Below are 19,108 nucleotides of genomic sequence, written 5' to 3' on the forward strand. Positions count from 1 at the left end.
ATGGAGATGCCATAAGCCCCCTGTGCCTGCATGGAGCCTGTGTGTGTGTTGTGTGTAATGACATCTTGTGTGTGGGGCCAAGGTAAAATGGACAGGGCATCCCTCGGGATTAGCTTCTTCTGATACATGTCCTATGTCCTATGCCTGAATGCATGTTTTTGGTGTGTACTTGCTCACCACTGCATTTACCATCCTGCTTGTGCCTCAGTTTCCCTCAGCAGAAGGGACCACTATCCAGGTCTCTGGAGAATCATGAAATGGGGAAAGAGCAAACATGTGTGTAACGGAAGAGTCAGGCTTGTGGCTCCCACAGGCCTTCTGCCCAGGTGCAGGTGGGGGCAAATATACAAGATCTGTGTCTCCTTGGGTCCCTCAGGGTCCCATTCTGCGGCCCATCACATGGTGCATGCAGTTTGTGGGGACTGGGGTCACTGTCTGGCATTTACACTCTGGGATGGGGGCCTGCGCAGGTGCAGAAGAATCAAGCCTCCGCAATCCTGGGTGGTGAGTCACAGGCAGCTCTACCAGGTGTCTGTCCCCCTGCCCTGTGTGCATCCTCCTCCACGTGGAATACCCGCTCCTAGAAAACAGGAGAGAACTGAGCTGGAGACAGCTAAATCTCGTGTTCACAGTTGGCAGCCACCGGGGGCCTGCTAGGATCAGAAGCCCCCACCTCCTCCTGCAGGTCTGAACTGGGTGGAGAACAGTTTAACTCTTCCTCCTCCTGGCTCTGGCCTCCTGTGTCTCTCCTCTGCCCAAAGAGACCCTGGCTACTGCTGATGCATAGCTGTGTGCCCATACCAGGGGCATAACTCATGCTACCACCTATGGGCACATATGCTTAGTGAGTCCCAGCCCATCAGAGTCATGTATACCCAGCCCTGTCTCTGGCTTTCCCACATCCACATCCGTAATGCACACAACCCCTCTCCCCCGTGATCTTTCACATGGGGTGCCATGCAAGCATGTCTTCATATGTGATCACACACACCTCCACGTGTTTGCTTGCACACATGAGTTCCATGCACACACAGCCATCCCATGTGCACACACACACATCGCCCCATTTTCGTGTCCACACAAGCGTCCCCAGGAATCCTTGTTTCTCTGTTTCTGTACCCACCAGTCCACTGCCCACGGGCACACATGTGCACCACACCTGGCAACTCCCGAACACATTCAGTCTCCGCTTCCCCCACCCTGGCTCTGGACCCCACGGATTGGGGCCAGGACCCTCCCGCTTCTGCGTCCCCGCATGGCAGCCGCCTGGTGCACCGACTGGCCCCCGCCAGGCAGGCTAGGAGGGGGCGGTTATGACGCGGTACCCGGGTCTTCCACATACAAGCGTCTTTCATCCCGGCCACTCGGGTCCTGGCCCCAGACCCTCATTACAGCCTTCCGCCTGTTCATTAGCTTGGGTCGGGGAAGGACCAGGCAATCCCGCGGGTGGGGCACTGCGGAGAGGACCGAGGAGGCGGTGCGAGAGCCGGGCGGCCACACCCCCGTCTCCCTGGCGACGCCGGGGCGGAGAGCGGAGGAGAACCCAGCCAGGGGACCAAAGTTGGGTGATTCAGGAGGCTGGCGCCCCCTCCACGGTGGCCCTCTTGTGAGGGGCTATTTGTGAATGAGCCGACCGGGTCCTCCCGGCCTAATCCCCCATCCCCGCCAGGCAGGCGGCGAGCACCGCGCGTTCCCGGCCACAAATAGCAGCCTCGCCCCCGCCCGCGGCTATTTTGAGCCTCCTCCTCCCCGGCCACACACCCGTCCTGGCTCGGGCTGAGGCGTGGGGCGAGACGGGGACCCTCTCCCACGCTGAAACACGAGGTGGGCAGCCAGACTGGATGGCGGGACCCGGGTCAAGGTGACAGCTAGGCCGCAGCGCCCCCTAGTGTCCTCGGGGTGAGCGTGACGCAACGGCTGCAGCAGAGATGAGGTGGTCCCAGTCCCCTGAGAGCACGCCACGGGAGACACACTGTTCTGGTTACACACCGAGTCACAGGAACAAGCAGGTGACCACAGGAACAGGTACGAAGACAGGTTACACACCTGTGACGCAAGTACACAATTCCCACACAATGCCCGGTGCACCTAGTGACTGGTATCTACAGGTATGGATGGGTCCATACCATGATGGGAAACCAGGACAGTCGTGGGTACGAGTGCAGCCCGTACCCAGCAACGGGATCGTAGTAAATGCTTAATAATTGTGTGCTGGTAGAATGAATGAATGAACAGGACACTTCAAGAAACCAGGGCAGCCCTAACCGGTTTGGCTCAGTGGATAGAGCTTCCGCCTATGGACTAAAGGGTCCCAGGTTCGGCTCCGGTCAAGGGCATGTACCTTGGTTGTGGGCACATCCCCAGTAGGGGGTGTGCAGGAGGCAGCTGATGGATGTTTCTCTCTCATCGATGTTTCTAACTCTCTATCCCTCTCCCTTCCTCTCTGTAAAAAATCAATAAAATATATTAAAAAAAAAAAAAAGAAACCAGGGCAACTCTGAACCACAGAAAGTGGGGTAAGGTGGAAGGGGGAGGAACAGAGGGTGATTAAGGCACAGTGATCCTGGGAAGCCCTGGTCTGAGCTGGGACAAGGAAATGCCCGACCTGACTTTTCTGGGGGAAGCAGATCAGAAAGGGTGAGCAGGAATTGCTCCTGGGCTAGGGAACCCTGGTCTCAGATTCCCCATAGGCGGCCAGCAGGAAAGGGAGCTGAGTGCTGTTATCTTTCTTTGCTTCTTTTAATAACCACCCTGTATAAGTGGCTGACACAGCAGCAGGCTGCTGCTGACTGGGAGTAATATAGAGGGGCTGTGGCGTGGGGGGGACAAGCTGCAGAGGGCACCATGATGAGTCATGAATTGGTACCAAGACTGTATCACAGGAGACAGCGTCTGTGCCCAGGCAGGTCCCTGCTGCATCAGCTAGACCCACCTGAGAGGTCTGGAGTGGGACTGGAACGTCTCTGGGGTGTCTTCTCTGAAGACTTGCTAGGGCAGGGATGTAGCTAGGATCTTTGGTCTGGCAGGCAAGGTTCTGCACTAACTTTCTCTGCCCGGAGGGGCTTTCCAAGGTGTAAGGATCTCTGTAAAGATGGTTCTCCTGATAGCAGAGATCTTGGGACACATTTAAAAGACAGGAAAAACGACACAGGAGAAGGAGCAGAGTGGTACCGGCACCCCCATGGGTATTGAGTGGGTTCTGGGTTTGCTGGGGCAGATGTGCTGGAGCACCTGGTGGAGGGGAAGCCAGGGCTGAGCTGAATGTAGGGCTACAGTGACGACTTGAGGACGGCCCAGTTGTGGGCTTGAGAGGCAAGGTGGGGGTCAGCCTGTGGTCTAGAGCTGGGATGCACAAAAGTATTTGGCCAGGTGAGTATTGGGGTGTGAGTGAGATGAAGTCAGGATTGGATGGGAGTTAGGTGTGGGTAGGGGTCGGGATTTGTAGACAAACTTGGTTGGGTAAAGTTGGGGTGCCCCAAAGTTGGGAAGTAGGAAGAATTGGAATGGTGGTGAATATTGGGGCCCACATAAATGAGCTTGTCTCAGAAGTGGGGTTTTGGTGGAGTTTGTGGCATATCACGTGAAGTGGTGTATTCAGGAGCTTTGAGCCCTGGAACTGCGTGGATGTTGGTTATGTGGACTGTTGTCGGGGTTCAGATGAAGTTGGGTGTCAGAACTGGGCCTCGGTGTCTATGGGAACCTGGATGAGGTCGATATGTCTGCAATTCATGTCAACCATCAAAGTTCTCTGGGGCGCCAGCCTCTGGCAACTGCGGCTGGAGGGCCCTTTGTTCCAGACCCGGAGCGGGCTCGCGCAAGTGGGTCGACCCCGCCCCGCCGCGCGCCGGCCCCGCCCTCCGCTCGCAGGTGGCAGGGGACGCGGATTCACGCGTCCCCGCCAATCACGTCGCCCGTCGCTAGCGCGCAGAAGGGGGCGTGGCCTACACGAGCCCGGCCCACAGCTCATGAATATGAGGCACGGCCGCTGCCCATGGGGCCTGGGATTGGCCAACGCGGAGCAGGGGGTGGCACTTGGGGGCGGAGCCAGGAGGCGGCGTACATAAGGCCAGGCGCCCGGTTACCCCCCTCACTCGCACGTTAGGAGGCTCTGGTCGTTTCGCACCGTCGTCTTCCTGCCTGCGTCAGGGACCTGCCCTACTCAGTGGTGAGGGTCCTGGCGGCACCGGCTCCGAGGGCCCCGGGCGGCGGGCGGCCTGGGGCCGGCCGGATGAGGCAGGGCGGCGGCGGCACGCCCCTGGGCAGGGGTGGTGCCTGGGCGGGCCCAGGGTGGAGTCCGCCCCGCCGGCGGCGAGGGGCAGCCGTAGACCGGGCCGAGCCGCAGCTTGAGGGCGTCCCCTTAGAGGCCTAGGCTCGCCCAAAGCGGGGCGCCACCGCAAAATGGCGGCTGCGAGCGCGAGACTGCGCCCCGCGAAATGGCGGGAGCGCCGAGTGCCCGGATGGAGTGGCGCAGGGCGCGCTCAGGGCGCATGCGTGCGGCGGGGGCTGGCCTGGGGGCGGGCCAGGCTCCCGCTTCCCCGGTTTCCCATTGGATTTGCACTAGGGGAGTACAGCCTTCATCCCCGTGTCCCACTCTCCTTTCGGCACCCCAAGTTGGTCTTCAAATTGTGTGGTTCTAGAGACATGTGGCAGAGGTTTTCCCAGTCTGGGAAGGGTCGGTCCACGTCAACACCCGCCCACTTGCCCACTTCATGTTGGAGCCCCCCGCGTCGGGACTCTGCCCCAGCTCCTACAGAGGTCCAGTCCCCGGCCACCCCACAGGCGCCCTGTGGTGGACCAAGCACTTTGCCACCCCGCACCCCGATGGTCTTGTTAGGAGTTAGGCGTCTGCCTTTAGTGCCCAGCCCGAAATATCTCCCGAGGGCATCATCTGGGGTCCACAGTGCTTCACTGAGGAGTACACAAAACCGGGCCCGCTCTCAGGGAGACCTGAGTGGGGACGGGGCCCTGGGTGATGAAGGAATTAACAGCTTTTTAAAATTTAAGTTCTGGGTGTGGACATGGGGTGATAAATGGCAGAAAGATAATTTTTCAATGTATCCCCAACGAGCATATGTCATTTGTGTAAAGTAAAATAGGAGGGAGGGGTGAGCGATGAAGCCCCTGGAGGATCTCAGTGAGGATTTCAACGATTTGCCACAGGCCACCATGGCATCAGATGAAGGCAAGCTTTTCGTTGGAGGGTTGAGTTTTGACACCAATGAGCAGTCGCTGGAGCAGGTCTTCTCAAAATATGGACAGATTTCTGAAGGTGAGGCGGTGCTGGACTGGCAGCGGCTGACCAGGGCTGCTCTTGGGGAGGTAAAGTGCTGACTGCAGACTTCTCCCTCCACAGTGGTGGTCGTGAAAGACAGGGAGACCCAGCGGTCACGGGGCTTTGGGTTTGTCACCTTTGAGAACATCGACGATGCCAAAGATGCGATGATGGCCATGAATGGGAAGGTGAGGGGCAGCTGTCTGGGGATGAAAGGGTTCAGGCTTGTGGGGCAGGGCGGCTCAGAGGTTGACCTGAGCCAACCTCTTGGTCTTCACAGTCTGTGGACGGGCGACAGATTCGAGTTGACCAGGCTGGCAAGTCTTCTGATAACCGATCTCGTGGGTACCGAGGTGGCTCTGCTGGGGGCCGGGGCTTCTTCCGTGGGGGCCGAGGCCGGGGCCGTGGGTTCTCCAGAGGTGAGTGCCACTCTTGGGGCCTGAGGCCTTTGAGGACACGATGGGAACACTGCTGGAAGGAGCTGGCACTCATTTGTCCTTCCTGTCCCTGTCTGTAGGAGGAGGGGACCGAGGCTATGGGGGGAGCCGGTTCGAGTCCAGGAGTGGGGGCTATGGGGGCTCCAGAGACTACTACAGCAGGTGAGGTCTTAGTCCTGCCTGGGCGTGTGGCAGGCTTGTGTTGGGACGCTGGCACAGGGTTGGGGTGAGTACACTAAACTGCCCTCCAGCACCCACATGTGTCCTTCCTACAGCCGGAGTCAGGGTGGTGGCTATGGTGATCGGAGCTCTGGAGGGTCCTATAGAGACAGCTACGACAGTTATGGTAAGTCACGCTCTGAGGGCCTGTGGTGGGAGCTCAGCAAGCCTTGGCGCCCTCTATGAGCGACACTCAGACCTTGTCACTGTGCTTGCCCATAAGGGATGAGGTTGCCCTCTCAGGTCTCCGTGCCAGCAGCCATTTCTACAACAAAACATAAAAGCTAGACCAGACTGACCAAGAAGGAAAGGGAGACGAGGGGCCTGCCAAGCAGGCAGCAGAACTGCATGTGCGGCCACCCGGCCCCGCCGCCCTTGGCTGTGGGGGGGGTTGGTTGCTCCCGAGGCTGCAGGGCCGAGCCCTCCAGATCTGGACCCGGGAGTGGAATGCTGCCTCTTGTTGCGTGCTTCAGTGCTTTTACACTGTACCTGCTTCTTGTTCTCAGCTACACACAACGAGTAAAAATCCTTCCTGCTCAAGATCGTCCTTCCAATGGCTGTATATTTAAAGATTTTGGGAGCTTCGCTGAATCGTTAATGTGTAGTGAACACACCTCCTTGTACCCACTTTTGTAGTCTAATCAGTTCTGATCTTGTCAAACACAGCCTGACTGCTTCTGACCCCCGAGATGGCTTCAATACTAGACTTTACTTTTTAAGGAAACACTGTCCGTTTTTAAGGGTTTTAAAAACGTTTTGAAAAGCACTTCAGATTTTACGTTTTTCTTTTTACCATGAGCCATGAGTTTTTTAGAAAATCATCGGGGGTTGTGTGGGTTTTTTGTTTTTGGTTGTGTTGTCTTTTTTACTTCCCTTTTAGTGGGGTTGGCCTGGTGAAGTTGGGTCCTCCAATTCAAATCTCTTGGAGATTGGACGGACTCTGAGTCTGCTCTCTGTTGGAAGCTGAGGGAGCTGTGGCTTTTTTCCAACTTCATGTACCGTTTCTGAGTGTAGCATGGTAGGACCTGTCCCAGATCCCAGGTGGCAGCAGAGGTGCCTTGCCACTTGGGCCTGGCCTGTATGGCCCATCTGCTGTGTATGACTTACAGTAGACTTGGAGATGTCACCAAGAGGTTCTTGAAAATGTTTATTTATATTGTCCTTTTTTACTGGAAGACGTATGCATATCCCATTGATGTTGTATTTGAAGTGGTTAAGGAATTCTTGTACACAGTTTTTTGGCTTTACGAAGCAGATTAAAAAACCGTCTGAAATGAACCTCGCTCTGACAATTTCCCTTTCATTGCTCAACACACTCCTGCTGCGAGCTCTTGGCACTCAGAACTCAGCAGAGAGGGCAATTTGAGAAGCAGGTCTGCGAGTCCTGCCTGAGGCCCATGGAGAGCTAGACCAGGAAGGCAGAGTAAACTGACGCTGGCGGGCCCCTGGTGACAGCCGACTGCCACCAGTCCTGGTTAGGTGAGCAGGTGGCTGACGGGAATGGGTAGGTTGGACCTCAAGGCAGCCCTTGGGAGGCTTCTGGCAGTGGCAGCCAGAGGGCTCAATGGGGCGGGCAGTGCAGCAGTGACGGACCCACGTGGGCACCTGACGTTGACCCGACTGCCTTAGCCTAGAAGCAGGCCAGAGAGCAGACGGCAGGCAGTGTCCCTGGGCGACCGCAGACTGACTGCTCATTAGCTAGCTCTGCTGTTGCTTCACAAGTTCTGAGAGTTCTCCGCTAGCCTATGGAAGCTGCAGCCCCTCGGAGGACAGAAGTGTTGTGCGCCCAACAGAAACCTCTGAGACGCAAGCTGCTCCCTTGGCTAGCTCATATGTGGAAATAGCCCTGTAATTCGAGGTAACTCCTTTTGCTCGTGTCCACATCCCTCCTCTTGTCAAGAGCTCATTTGAAAGTAAAATTATGTGCCTGGGGAATGTTTTTATGACTGTTTTTGTTTTGTTTTGTTTTCCCATTATCTTTATTTTTTTTTAAAGTCAAGCTAGAATTAAAGCAGACCCCGGCTGTTTAGCCCTTCCCTGCCTGCAGCTAGGCGAGCAGCCCAGGAAGTTTCACCTCACGAGTAGGTTCAATCTGTAAGCAGGATTAGAGAGCACTGAACATCCTGCCTTCGGATTTTTTGTTCATCAATTGACAGTCTTTTCCAGACCTCCCTAACTCATATTCCTAACTATAGCTCTCTGATGTCTGTTGCCTCCATGAGGTTTTTTTTCCTAGAGCCCACACTAATCTCTAAGCAGCTCCATTCCAAGTGGGTAGCTGGCTCTGCTTAGGGATGGAACACTGCCTGGCCAAGGCTCAGGCTTGCCCTGGTCACACCAGCCCGTGACAGGGCCTCTGCCAGGATGACCCGATGACTAGCTTGAGACCCTCCTAGGAGCTGTGGATGGTTTAGGGGGAGGTGGGAAGCAGCTATGAAGCTATGAGCATGTCCAAAACCCTGGGGGTAACACTCCTTTGCTTTGGCAGGTTGAAGGGAAGCCAGTGCAACTTGGAAGGGTGGCCCAAGAACAGTGATGACCTGGGGTCCTGTCCCATGAGGGACTTCACCTGGGAGCAGGAACCAGATGCCCAGCCCCCTGCTCTTTCAGCTTGTCATCTGTAAGTGCTTTTCGGGGGGGGGGGGGGGGGTGTTGTGACATATGGTCCTTCGGCCTTGATAATGCCTGGTCCTTGTGGGTTCTCTCTGGTTTCCTGTCTCACCTACAGCATGGGTGGGGGCAGCTTTCTGTGTGTGCCTCCTGCTGGAGCCAGCTCTAGTTCTTCCTTCACTCCTTCATTTTTCCAGCAGGTGTTTTATTGGCAAGGTTGGAGTGCAGGGTTTCAAGTCACTGAGGAAGACCGGTGTGTGGCAGTCTGCACGTAGCCAGTCCTCACCTGCAACAGTGTGACAGAATGTGGAAGTCAGATTTGAATAAAGGACTGGTGTGTCTACCTAGAAATCTGAGTCTGGTTTGGGGTGCGACCGAGGAGGGTGGGTCCCTGAGCCTCAGGTGGAGGCTGGGTGGGAAGTGGGGCTCCCTTAGAGAAAGCCTCTTCTGGCCTTGGTTCAGGGCACTAGCTGTACTCAAACCAAACAGACCAGCCAGTCACTTAATTGTCTTCTTCTTTTTTTTTTTTAAAATATATTTTATTGATTTTTTTACAGAGAGGAAGGGAGAGGGATAGAGAGCTAGAAACATCGATGAGAGAGAAACATCGACCAGCTGCCTCCTGCACACCCCCCACTGGGGATGTGCCCGCAACCAAGGTACATGCCCTTGACCGGAATCGAACCTGGGACCCCCCAGTCCGCAGACCGACGCTCTATCCACTGAGCCAAACCGGTTTCGGCTTAATTGTCTTCTTGGTTGGTCTGGAGGCACACTTAGCCTAAGAGGAGGAGGTGGGGGTTCCTGTGCCCCCTCACCTGGGATGTGCACCTGTTTCTCTCAGGGCCCTGGCAAAGGTTTTTGTTCCGTTCTTTAAAGAACAGCTTTTATTGATATGGGGGGTGACACATTGATTTGTTGTTCCACTTATTTATGCATTCATTGTATGTGCCCTGACCCGGGATTGAGCCCAAAACCTTTGGCCTTTAGGGACAATGCTCTAACCCAGTGGTCGGCAAACTGCGGCTCTTGAGCCGCGGTTTGCCGCTCTGTTGACTAATGAGTTTGCCGGCCACTGTCATATACTACCCTTTACCTCTTTGCACACAATATGCCACAATTGCATAATCCTCACAGCTTCCAATTACACGGTAACAATTAGTCTAGCAGTGGTCGGCAAACTGCGGCGGTGGCTCACGAGCCGCAATTTGCCAACCACTGCTCTAAACAACTGAGCTACCTAGCCAGAATGAACTTAAGCATCTTCATCTATGCTTGCCTGTTGAGCCAAGCTTGCTTCCTGAACTGGTGACTTCCTGCTCTGGTCTTGGGGTGCAGAGTTGGAGTTGGACCCTGATTCTGAGGCCTTGGGTCTGTGTGCTCAACTCATAACAGGGTGGGGGTGGTAGCAGCATTGGGCGTCAATTCAGTGTGGTCAGGATGGCTGAGGTGCCCTTCACTACAGTTGAGGACAGGATGCCCAGACTAGAGCGAGCAGGCAGTCCTACCCTTTAGGAGGGCCTGTCCTGAAGTTCTAGAGCCGGGCTGGGGACCAGAACAGCAAGAGCTCCCAGAGTCCCAAGGCTCCCTTTGTAGCCCATGCGCAGAAGTTGGCATGGCCTTGCCCCTTGCCCTAGTCTGACTCCGCTATGCAATTGGGAACCTTGTGAGGGTGTTGGCTCCCTTGTGGCCTGTAGTCCACTCTGGTCACCCAGCTTTTCTGACTTGTCCCCTGAACTGGGCATTCCAGTTGGTTATAGCAGTGGTCGGCAAACTGCGACTCGCGAGCCACATGTGGCTCTTTGGCCCCTTGAGTGTGGCTCTTCCACAAAATACCACGTGCGGGCGCGCACGTACAGTGCGATTGAAACTTCGTGGCCCATGCGCAAAAGTCGGTTTTCGGCTCTCAAAAGAAATTTCAATCGTTGTACTGTTGATACTTGGCCCTGTTGACTAAGGAGTTTGCCAACCACTGGGTTATAGCCATTGGGCTCTGGGCCAGAAGGAACTGAGTCTCAGGCATAGGGCGGGGGCCGAGCCCTAGGTGAGTGAACAACTGGCGGGGTGCAGAGCACTGTGGGACAGCTAGAGGTAAAGCTAGGTTAGCGCCCAAGGGGCGGGGCGTCCCCCCTCCCCTGCACCAGCGTCGAACTCCGCCCCTGCGGGCCATTGGTTGGCACCGCCCCTTGCCCGATGAGTGACGGAGGGCTTGGGGCGGGGTGCAGCCACCGCTTCCGCAGGGCCATGGGGCTGTGCCTGCTGCCACGGTCGCTCCTGCCGACGTTGCTGCTGTCAGTGCTGCTCTTTGGAACCCAGGGGGCCGCTTCCTCGTCGCCACGCCTCGCACAGACTACGCTCTCCCCATCGCAGGCCTTGACGAATGGGAGCCAGCCAGGCGCGCCTCACAACAGCACGCACCCTAGCCCGCCGGGCTCGCCAGGCTCGCAGATCCTGCGCTCCTTCTACGTGCTTTCTGGCTTCCTCAGCCTAGCAGTGCTCTACTTCCTCATCCGGGCCCTTAGGTATGTCAGGCGCATGCCGGCCTCCCTGGCGTGCCAAATGAGCTCACGCCTTGCGCCTCACGTGCTCAAGGGCGAGCGCCCAGCCCCTGAGGAGTGGGCGTGAAGAGGGCGCGCGTTATCCGGGAACCGGGGGATAGGCAGTCATGTGATACCTTAGTGCTTCGTAATGCTGGGGCACAGATGCGGGTTTCTCCAACACAGCAACCCAGGCTGGACAGTGCGTGTGGGGGAGGGCATGCGCCCGGTTTATGTTTCTGCTCTGTAGCCCGTGCCAGGGGACGCCCACCAGCCCAAACTGGGTCTGTGATCCCCGACGTCCCTCACCCTAGAAATGGAGAAGAGGGCCCGCTAGACAGGGCCGGACAGAACCGCGCCTTCCTTCTCCAGCTCTTTCAGCACTGGGGCTGGCTGCGATCAGTTTCTTGGTTCCACTGATGTTCTCCCTAGAGAGTTGAGGACCCCTCTTCCTTCCCCATGGTTCACATGCCCTGGGAAGTTTTGGTTCAGTTCCCTGGCTTCCCTGTTTACTTCCTGTCTGGGGTTGACCTCCAGAGGGCTTTTGTCATACAGAGCCGACCATGTTCAGACGCTTTAAAGGGGCCCTTTTTGTCCCCAACCGACACTCCTGTGGGTGCACAGTGCTCATGTTCCCTCTAAGTACTTGATCTTGCATCCGCTTCAGAAGGCTTCCTTCCTTTCCCTGGTGCCCTGGTGGTTGGTGGTCAGGACTGGGGACTTTGGCCTGAGACAGAGTGTCTCTGGTACATCCTCACCCCTCTCTGAGACTCGGTTTTCTCATCAGTAGAGTAGGATAACAGCACAGCCTGGGAGGGGGCCTGCCAAGGGAGGTATCCACTTGCCATTATTGACATAAGAGCAACGAATCGAATCACTGTGACTGTTATGAGGCCAAAGAAACACAATTAGACCAGGAAGCTTCACAGCAAAGCTTTGAGGGTCGGGCAGAGGAGGCGGAGAGCAGAGACAACAAAGGATAATGGGGAAGGCAGGAAGCAGGATGGGGTATCAGCTGCCCCTGGAAGTGATCCGAGACAACCACTGATCATGCCTGGTACTGTTTGCAGGTTGAAGAAACCCCAGCGGAGGAGCTATGGCCTCCTGGCTAACACTGAGGACCCCACTGACATGGCCTCGCTGGACAGTGATGAGGAAACCGTCTTTGAGACCAGGAACCTGAGATGGTATTGAAGTCCTCCCCCCACCTCCAGAATCTCTGGGTGGGTGGGTAGAGCAGGGCTGGAGAGTTGGCAAGACCACTGATTCCCTTGAGGTCATCCACATGCCACCAGGCTCTGTAGTCTTGGGCAAGACATGTGCCCCTCCCAGCCTCAGTTTCCCATTTCTTGCAGATGGGAAGGGGTCAGTGCTCTGGGCCCAACCCTGAAGGTCAAGATCAACGTCAGAGATAGAGAATTAACTGCAGGGTGCTGCAGAGGGTATGGGTTGGGTGGTCTCTCCATGGCCCCAGCCCCAGGAAGATCATAGCAGGCAAAGGGAATGGTAGGAAGGAAGGAGGGCAGGACTAACAATCCAGGAACTTCTGGGCGCAGAACTGGGATTGGGCCTCAGCAGGGAGTGATGGCTGTTCAGCCTCACTTGTTGGGGGCATAGGTACGGAGGCCAAGAGTCTAGGGGGCGGTCCTAGCTTTCTACGCCTGCCAGGTAAGGCATTGCTATTATGTGGTAGCCATTCTGGTCTCTTCCACCTCCCCTAGCTAGGGGACCTCTTCTCCCTCCTTCCTCCAAGGTGTGAAGTTGAGCAGGGCCTGGCAAGCTGGGCAGATGGACCCCAGTGGTCCTGGGGGCAGGGGCTGGACAGGTGAGAGGGCTCCCAGTCACTTGGAGGGTGAGCCTCAGGCACAGTTGAGGGAAGTGGATCAGGACAGGCCCATCGCTCCACACCTCTCACTCCTACCCCTCATCTTTCAGATGTTAGGTCAGGGAGGTGGTGTTCCCAGCAGCCCTGGGGGAAGGACAAGAGACTTGGTCCACTCCCAGTGCCTACATACCCTCCGATTCTCCTGCTGGCCTGAGAACTCGAGTGGACCTGCCTAGCCTTCCTGAAGCCACCTCAGCCCTCTACCGCCACAGGACCACCCAGGATGCCAGGTGCAAACCAGAGGGGCCCCCGGCATCCCCATCTAGGATTCTGAGACCCTCTGGTTGGACTGTGACTTATGCTGCTGACCCTCCCTGTGGGAACACTGCTCAGGCCTGGCAGGCAGGTGGGCTGAGGGTCCTGTGTGGGAGTGTCTTCCCCACTGGGCTGGGGACAATAAAGGCAGCAGTGGTTCTGTAGCTGGCACCCAACTCCACATTGGGCCAGACCTGGCATCATGGCTCACAGGCAGGGTGGATGGCAGAACAGGGCTTCATCCAGGCCTGGTTTTTCTTATCTGTGATTATGCTGGGCTTCTATGACCTGTCCCCAGCTGTCCAGAGGGCCCAGGGAGGTGTTCCATGAGGTAGACAAGAAAAATGGGAGGACCTGCCAGTCATCGCCTCTGAGCCTAGAGAGATCTCCTATTCATCCATCAAAGGCCTTGTAAAGGGGCTCCCTCTTCTGTGCTGCCTTCAGCCTGGGGCCCCTCAAGGCTATATGTTCTGGATCCTCACCTCACCTCACCTCATTCACACCACTAGAATCTTTGGGACTGGAGCTTTCTATAGCTTCAGGACCCCTGTGCCCACCATGCCCCTCACCTGTCAGCCTCCTGTAGAATCATTGATGAACCTACCCTGGCACCTGACCTCATTCCCTGTGAGAGGTTTGATGGGTTCTTTTTTGGGCTTTTTTTCCCTTCAAGGCACTATGTCTGGGTAGGGTCCAGTTCTGTCACCCCTGCCCCCTGTAAATTTGATCTTAGAGATTCGGAGGGGAGGGGCTGGCTTGTGGCAGTCCCACTACCTGAGGTCTCTTCCCCTGCTGCCCCGGCCAGAGCTACCATGGCCACGTCATTAGGAGAAGCAGCCACTAGGTGGTAGCCTTGTGCTGCTCAGCCTCTGCTCTGCTGCCTGCTTGGCCCAGGTGTGGCCTGGGCTCAGCCAGTTGCACAGGTGGGGAAATAGGTCCAGTTGGGGGCCCTGTTTCTCATGCCTCTTCCTGAGTTCACTGTGGGATGGGCCAAGCCTGCCCCCTGGGTCTGTTCCTTTCAGCCCCACTGACTCTCCTTGCTGAGGCTGAGCCTGGGTCCCTGCCTGTTTCCAGGTGCAAAGGAGTCATCTCTGCCAGTCAGCTTGTCACTCCTCTCTCCATCTCCAGTCCTCTGAGCTGGTCCCCAGGCTGCTTCCTTGGGCATCTCTATCTGTGCGTCCCCCCAACTCTGCTCACACATCAACTTGCCCCTCCAGTGTCAGTTGCCACCTCCAGGAAGTCTTCCCTCCTGGACTGCTCCCTGCCCCACTTCCCCACCATTCTTTGGGAGGGTCCTGCACCGAGGCACCAGCAGATCCTCCAGGGAAGTTTGAGGAAGTGAGGCCAGAGGCCACTGGAGGCCCCAGACATCACACCCTCTGCCTCTCGGGCTCTGGCTGTTCCCTCCCTATCTGCCCCCACTCCTCTCCACACATGTCTATCTTCGGTCTCTGCATCTCTGTCTTCTCCACCTCCGAACTCCTGCCTGCCTCCTTGTTTGCGTCTCTCCACAGCCTTTCACTTGGTCTCCCTCTGTTTCCATCTGTCTCTCTGCTCTCTATCTCTCTCCCTGTCTGACCCACTGGGACATGCTTTTAACAGGTGCACAGACACTGTGCGGGTCCCCCCACCCTGTGATCTGTGCCCCTCTCCCACAGCTCTGAGCGATTTCTTGAGCTTCAAAAGGCACATTAATTACTCTAATGAGGTCAGGAGAGACCCTGCATCTGCCATCTGGAGCCAAGAACACCCTCCAGCCCGGCTGCCTCCTGCCCACCCCAGTGGAGAGGGGAAGGGTGCCCCTTGCTTCCAGGCCCCTGTGCCTGTCAGCACCTGTCAGCCTCAGTGCATCCCCTGCATTAGTGTGGAGTAATTGGCAGCCCCCTCCAAGGTTAATGCAATGTTAGCAGGAAGTTCTCAGTGGCTAAAAGCCGGGAGAGCGGCCTGTCAGCATGAGATGAAAGGCCTGGATCCTGGCAGTTTGAGGGCCCCTGTGTATGGGCATGCATGTGAGGACGGGAAGGGCTTCCAGCACCTTCCTCTACCCCTCATACACATAGACACAGGACACATACAGCACGTGACACAGACTATCACACATAAGGGATAGACACAGGACACACATGCGCACATACTGCCTGCAACAGAGCTAGGGCCTGTGCCAGATCGGGGTGCACAACTGATAGCCCAGCACCCTTGTGGCCCTCCCACCACCTCCACCCACTCCACATGCCCACTGGACATGCAGCAAACCTGTCCCCTCAGCTGTGGGCAGGTTGGGGTTTCCCGCTCTTGGGTGACCACTGTGTGGCCTCTCTATCTTGGGAATGGGGACAGGTGGGAGCTGGATGCCTCTGGCTCATTAAAGCGGCAGCTGTGGCCGGCTGCCTCAGGCCAGCGGTGGGTGGTAGTCATGTTGTCTTCCAGGAACTGGGGGTTCTTTGTGTGTGTGTGTGTGTGTGTGTGTGTGTGTGTGTGTGTGTGTGTTTATTGGTTTTTAGAGATGAAGAGGGAGAGAGAGAAACATCTATCAGTTGCCTTCATTATGCCAGGTCCGAACGTAAAACCTGTGCTCTGACTGGGAATCAAACCAGCAATCTTTCGTACATGGGACGACACCCAACCACCTGAGCTACATTGGCCAGGGCAGGAGTGGGGGTTCTTCTGCTGGCTCTGATGTGGGCTCCCTGGGACATGGCCCCAGCATCCAGCAGGATCGCATTTCTCTCACCTAGGGTCATCAGTTGAGGCAGCTGTGCCCTCCTGGGGTTCCCAGCATCCCAGTTCTGATTCCCCATCCTCTCTGGTGGTTCAGTGCCCCTCATTCTCCCTGGAGGAGTATGAGCTGCCCTCCACCCCATGATGTCCTAGTCCTGGGCCGGTGTGGCTGTGCAGGTGCACCCAGACCTGTGCTACCCAGCACAGTAGCCATATGTGGCTGTTTACAGTCAAAGTAAGAAATTAAACGCCCTGCTTCTCGTCATACTGGCCACATCCCATGTGCCTAGTAGCCATGGGGAGCTGGGGGCACTTTTATGGGACAGTGAAGATCTGGAACATTTCTACCCTCAAGAGAAGTCTAGCCCCAGACCGGCCTGTTATCACCATGGAGGATGTGTCTCTGTTCAGGCCTAGGGCTGGGAGGGTGGGAAGGAAGGAGGGAACTAGAGGGTGTGGGGCCTGTTCAGTCACTGGCCTTGGCAGTTGCAGGAATCTTAGGTCCTGCCTGAGATTTCAAGGGCCTGGCTGGACACGAGGGTGGGAAGTCTAATTTATCTGCAAGAGAATGGGATACATTTTTATTTTCAATGACAGAAGCCAACACCCCCACAGCTTGGGGGAATTCTTCACCCCAAGTGCTGGCTGGGCTGGTGCAGAAGCCCTCGCCCTGCTCTGACCAGGGTCAGTGGAGCTCCCTGCCTACTGAGGCCACTATTCTTCTCTGCCAGAAACCTACCTGACTGAGCTGGGGCATCTGAAAACCACTGGAGCCAGAGCAGGCTGCAGATTTGGTCCAATTTATTCTGTAATGAGAATTTTTCCCTGTGTATTTTTAGCCTTCTTCACAGTGCTGTGGCCTTTGAAGGCTGAGGGATGCTGGACACTGATCCCTACCCTGGGGACTTGTTCAGTGGACCAGATGGCAGATGATGGGTAATAGGTACTGGGTGGTGAGTGATGGGTAAGGGGTCAATGAGCAGTGGGTGCTGAGCATAAGCTAGGTGCCAGGTCTGCGTCTGGCTGGGACAAGACCCTCCCCTGAGTCTAAGCCATACCCTGGAGCCCAAGAATGCAGACCCAGTTGGATAGACCCTCATCAAAGACCCTGTCCTGGGGCTGACAGAGAACCCTGGATGACCTTGACCCTGACTGAGCATTAAACCCAAAACTTAAATCTTGTCCCCAGACTGAGCCTGAAGTCCAACTCTTGACTTCAGAGGAAGCTTACACCAGAATGACCTCTGATCCCAGCTGATCCCCTTGGCTGTTGAGGATGGAGACTGGGACAGCCCCCAGCCCTGGGAGGGAACAGGGCCTCTTGGGTGCCCATAGCTGGTTCCAGCTGAGCCGGGGTCTCCATGAACAGCTGGGCAGCTGTTCCTGCACCTCCACCCTTGCCTTGCCTGGGGCCAGGCCTTAGAGCTGCCCAGCCCTCCCCTCCCTGGGCCTCTCCAGGCGCAGAGAGATTGAATGGGGGACACATGTCTTTGTTCCTATCCCTGCTCCAGCTCTGACCTTGAGAGAGACAAGAACAGAAGGAAACAAAGCTTCAGCTCAAATCTGCTCTGAGGAGGCAGTGGTGGCTCTCACAGAGGTGGCCCCTGCATGCAAATGAGCTGACCCAACGCTGGCCTTTTTGGAGTAGGTCCCCTCTGCCAGTGGTGTCCTGCCTGATCTCCTGTGCATGTCCAGTGCTGCTGGGTTTGACAGCCCCCACCCCATCTGTGAGGTCCCATAAAGTAGGAGGATTCTCCAACGGCCAAGGAGACTTCTGGAAAGGACCCCTCTGCCAGACAGGATGCTGGGCTGGGCCAGGCATGCTGGCACTCTGGGTACATGGCAGCACTTTTCTATGCTTGGGCCAACTACTAGGTCTCTGCTTAGGATACTAGGTCTCTGCTTAGGAACTGGCTGCCCCTCTGCTTCCCAAAGAACCAGCCAGCCAGCTGGGCTGAGCCCTTGCTCCAGGGATGTCCAGAGAGTTTGTCTGAAGGCCCAGGGCACCACTTGTAGACAGGTTCTGGGCCTCCTGGGTTGCCCCAACCACCACCTAAAGGCAGGTTCTTTCTTCCTCAGAGTCATTGGGCCAGCCCTGGGATGGGCATCTGCAGTCAGGTCTGAGGATAGGACCCACAAGCCAGAAGAGACTGAGCTGAGTTCCCTAGAGGACAGAGGACTGACAATCTTATCCTGTGGGAGGTGGAGGCCCAGTGTCAGATGAGCTTTGAAGAAAGAACAGAATTTCAATGAGAGAAGGATAGGTACTCCAGGTACAGCCAAGTGTGGCTGGCAGAGAAGTGGGGTCAGGGAGAAGCTTAGGGGGCAACATAGTGGAGGTGTGTGGCTGGGATGGGTCTTGTTAGAAGGTTAGTTTGTCCATCTCTTGCCTCTCATGGTCCCTGGGAGGAGCTTCAGCCATCTAGATGGGGACCCTCCAGTTCAAGAGCTCTTGGTTCTGGACCCTGCAGCAGGCCTGGGTGAGGGAAACAAACCAGAGAAGCAAAACCTGGCTGGGCACCACTGGTATTTAACAGTCAGCATGTGGTGACAGCATAACTCCACAAGCTCGGTCTGGTGAGGCCGTGGCATGCATAAAAACCGGCTATGCCCTAGCCGGTTTTGCTCAGTGGGTAAGAGCATCAGACTGTGGACTGAAGTGTCACGGGTTCGATTCTGGTCAAGGGCACAAACCTCAGTTGCAGGCTCTATCCCCAGCCTTTCCCATTCTTCCCTTGTCAGACTTCTGCATGTTGACTTACCTGCTGAAGGTGCACAGGTATGGACTCCTGTTCCATTTTCTAGATGAAAAAACAGGGGTCCAAAGAGGTGTGACTATCCTGTGGGCTCCCAAGAGGGCAGAAGTGGACTTTGGTTAGCCCGACTGCAAAAGTCTCCACCAGGTGCCCTAGCTGGTTTGGCTCAGTGGATAGAGCTTCGGCCTGTGGACTGAAGGGTCCCAGGTTCAGTTCTGGGCAAGGGCACATGCCTGGGTTGCAGGCTCAATCCCCAGTAGGGGGCGTGCAGGAGATAGCCAATCAATGATTCTCTCTCATCCATGTTTCTATCTCTCTGAAGTCAATAAAAATATATCTCCCTTCCTCTCTGAAATCAATAAAAAAATATATTTTTAAAAAGCCTCCACCAGGTGACTGGAGAGGTGGAGTGGGCTCAG

General features: G+C 56.2%; 2 protein-coding genes across 4 annotated transcripts; both read left to right on the plus strand.

The window, feature by feature from the left end:
• The first annotated feature begins 4,096 nt into the window (after positions 1–4,096).
• CIRBP (cold inducible RNA binding protein) lies at positions 4,097–9,652 on the plus strand. 3 transcript variants are annotated; one of them, XM_079771098.1, is made up of 8 exons: positions 4,097–4,165; positions 5,089–5,269; positions 5,354–5,460; positions 5,553–5,691; positions 5,790–5,871; positions 5,985–6,055; positions 8,417–8,548; positions 8,739–9,652. In XM_079771098.1, the coding sequence occupies exons 2-7, from the start codon at positions 5,113–5,115 to the stop codon at positions 8,419–8,421; spliced, it is 561 nt and encodes a 186-aa protein (XP_079627224.1). In that variant the 5' UTR covers positions 4,097–4,165; positions 5,089–5,112; the 3' UTR covers positions 8,422–8,548; positions 8,739–9,652. The 3 variants fall into 3 exon arrangements, with proteins under 3 accessions (XP_079627224.1, XP_079627223.1, XP_079627222.1); XM_079771097.1 differs by having other exon boundaries at positions 6,435–8,548; positions 8,739–9,300; XM_079771096.1 differs by having other exon boundaries at positions 5,985–8,548; positions 8,739–9,298.
• A 976-nt stretch (positions 9,653–10,628) lies between these two features.
• FAM174C (family with sequence similarity 174 member C) lies at positions 10,629–16,081 on the plus strand. Its single transcript, XM_079771099.1, has 3 exons — positions 10,629–11,060; positions 12,146–12,262; positions 13,011–16,081. Coding segments are annotated over exons 1-3 (447 nt in total). The 5' UTR covers positions 10,629–10,731; the 3' UTR covers positions 13,012–16,081.
• The last annotated feature ends 3,027 nt before the right edge of the window (positions 16,082–19,108 follow it).

Source organism: Cnephaeus nilssonii (genome assembly GCF_951640355.1).
Source record: "Cnephaeus nilssonii genome assembly, chromosome: 5".
Classification (NCBI taxonomy): Eukaryota; Metazoa; Chordata; class Mammalia; order Chiroptera; family Vespertilionidae; genus Cnephaeus; species Cnephaeus nilssonii.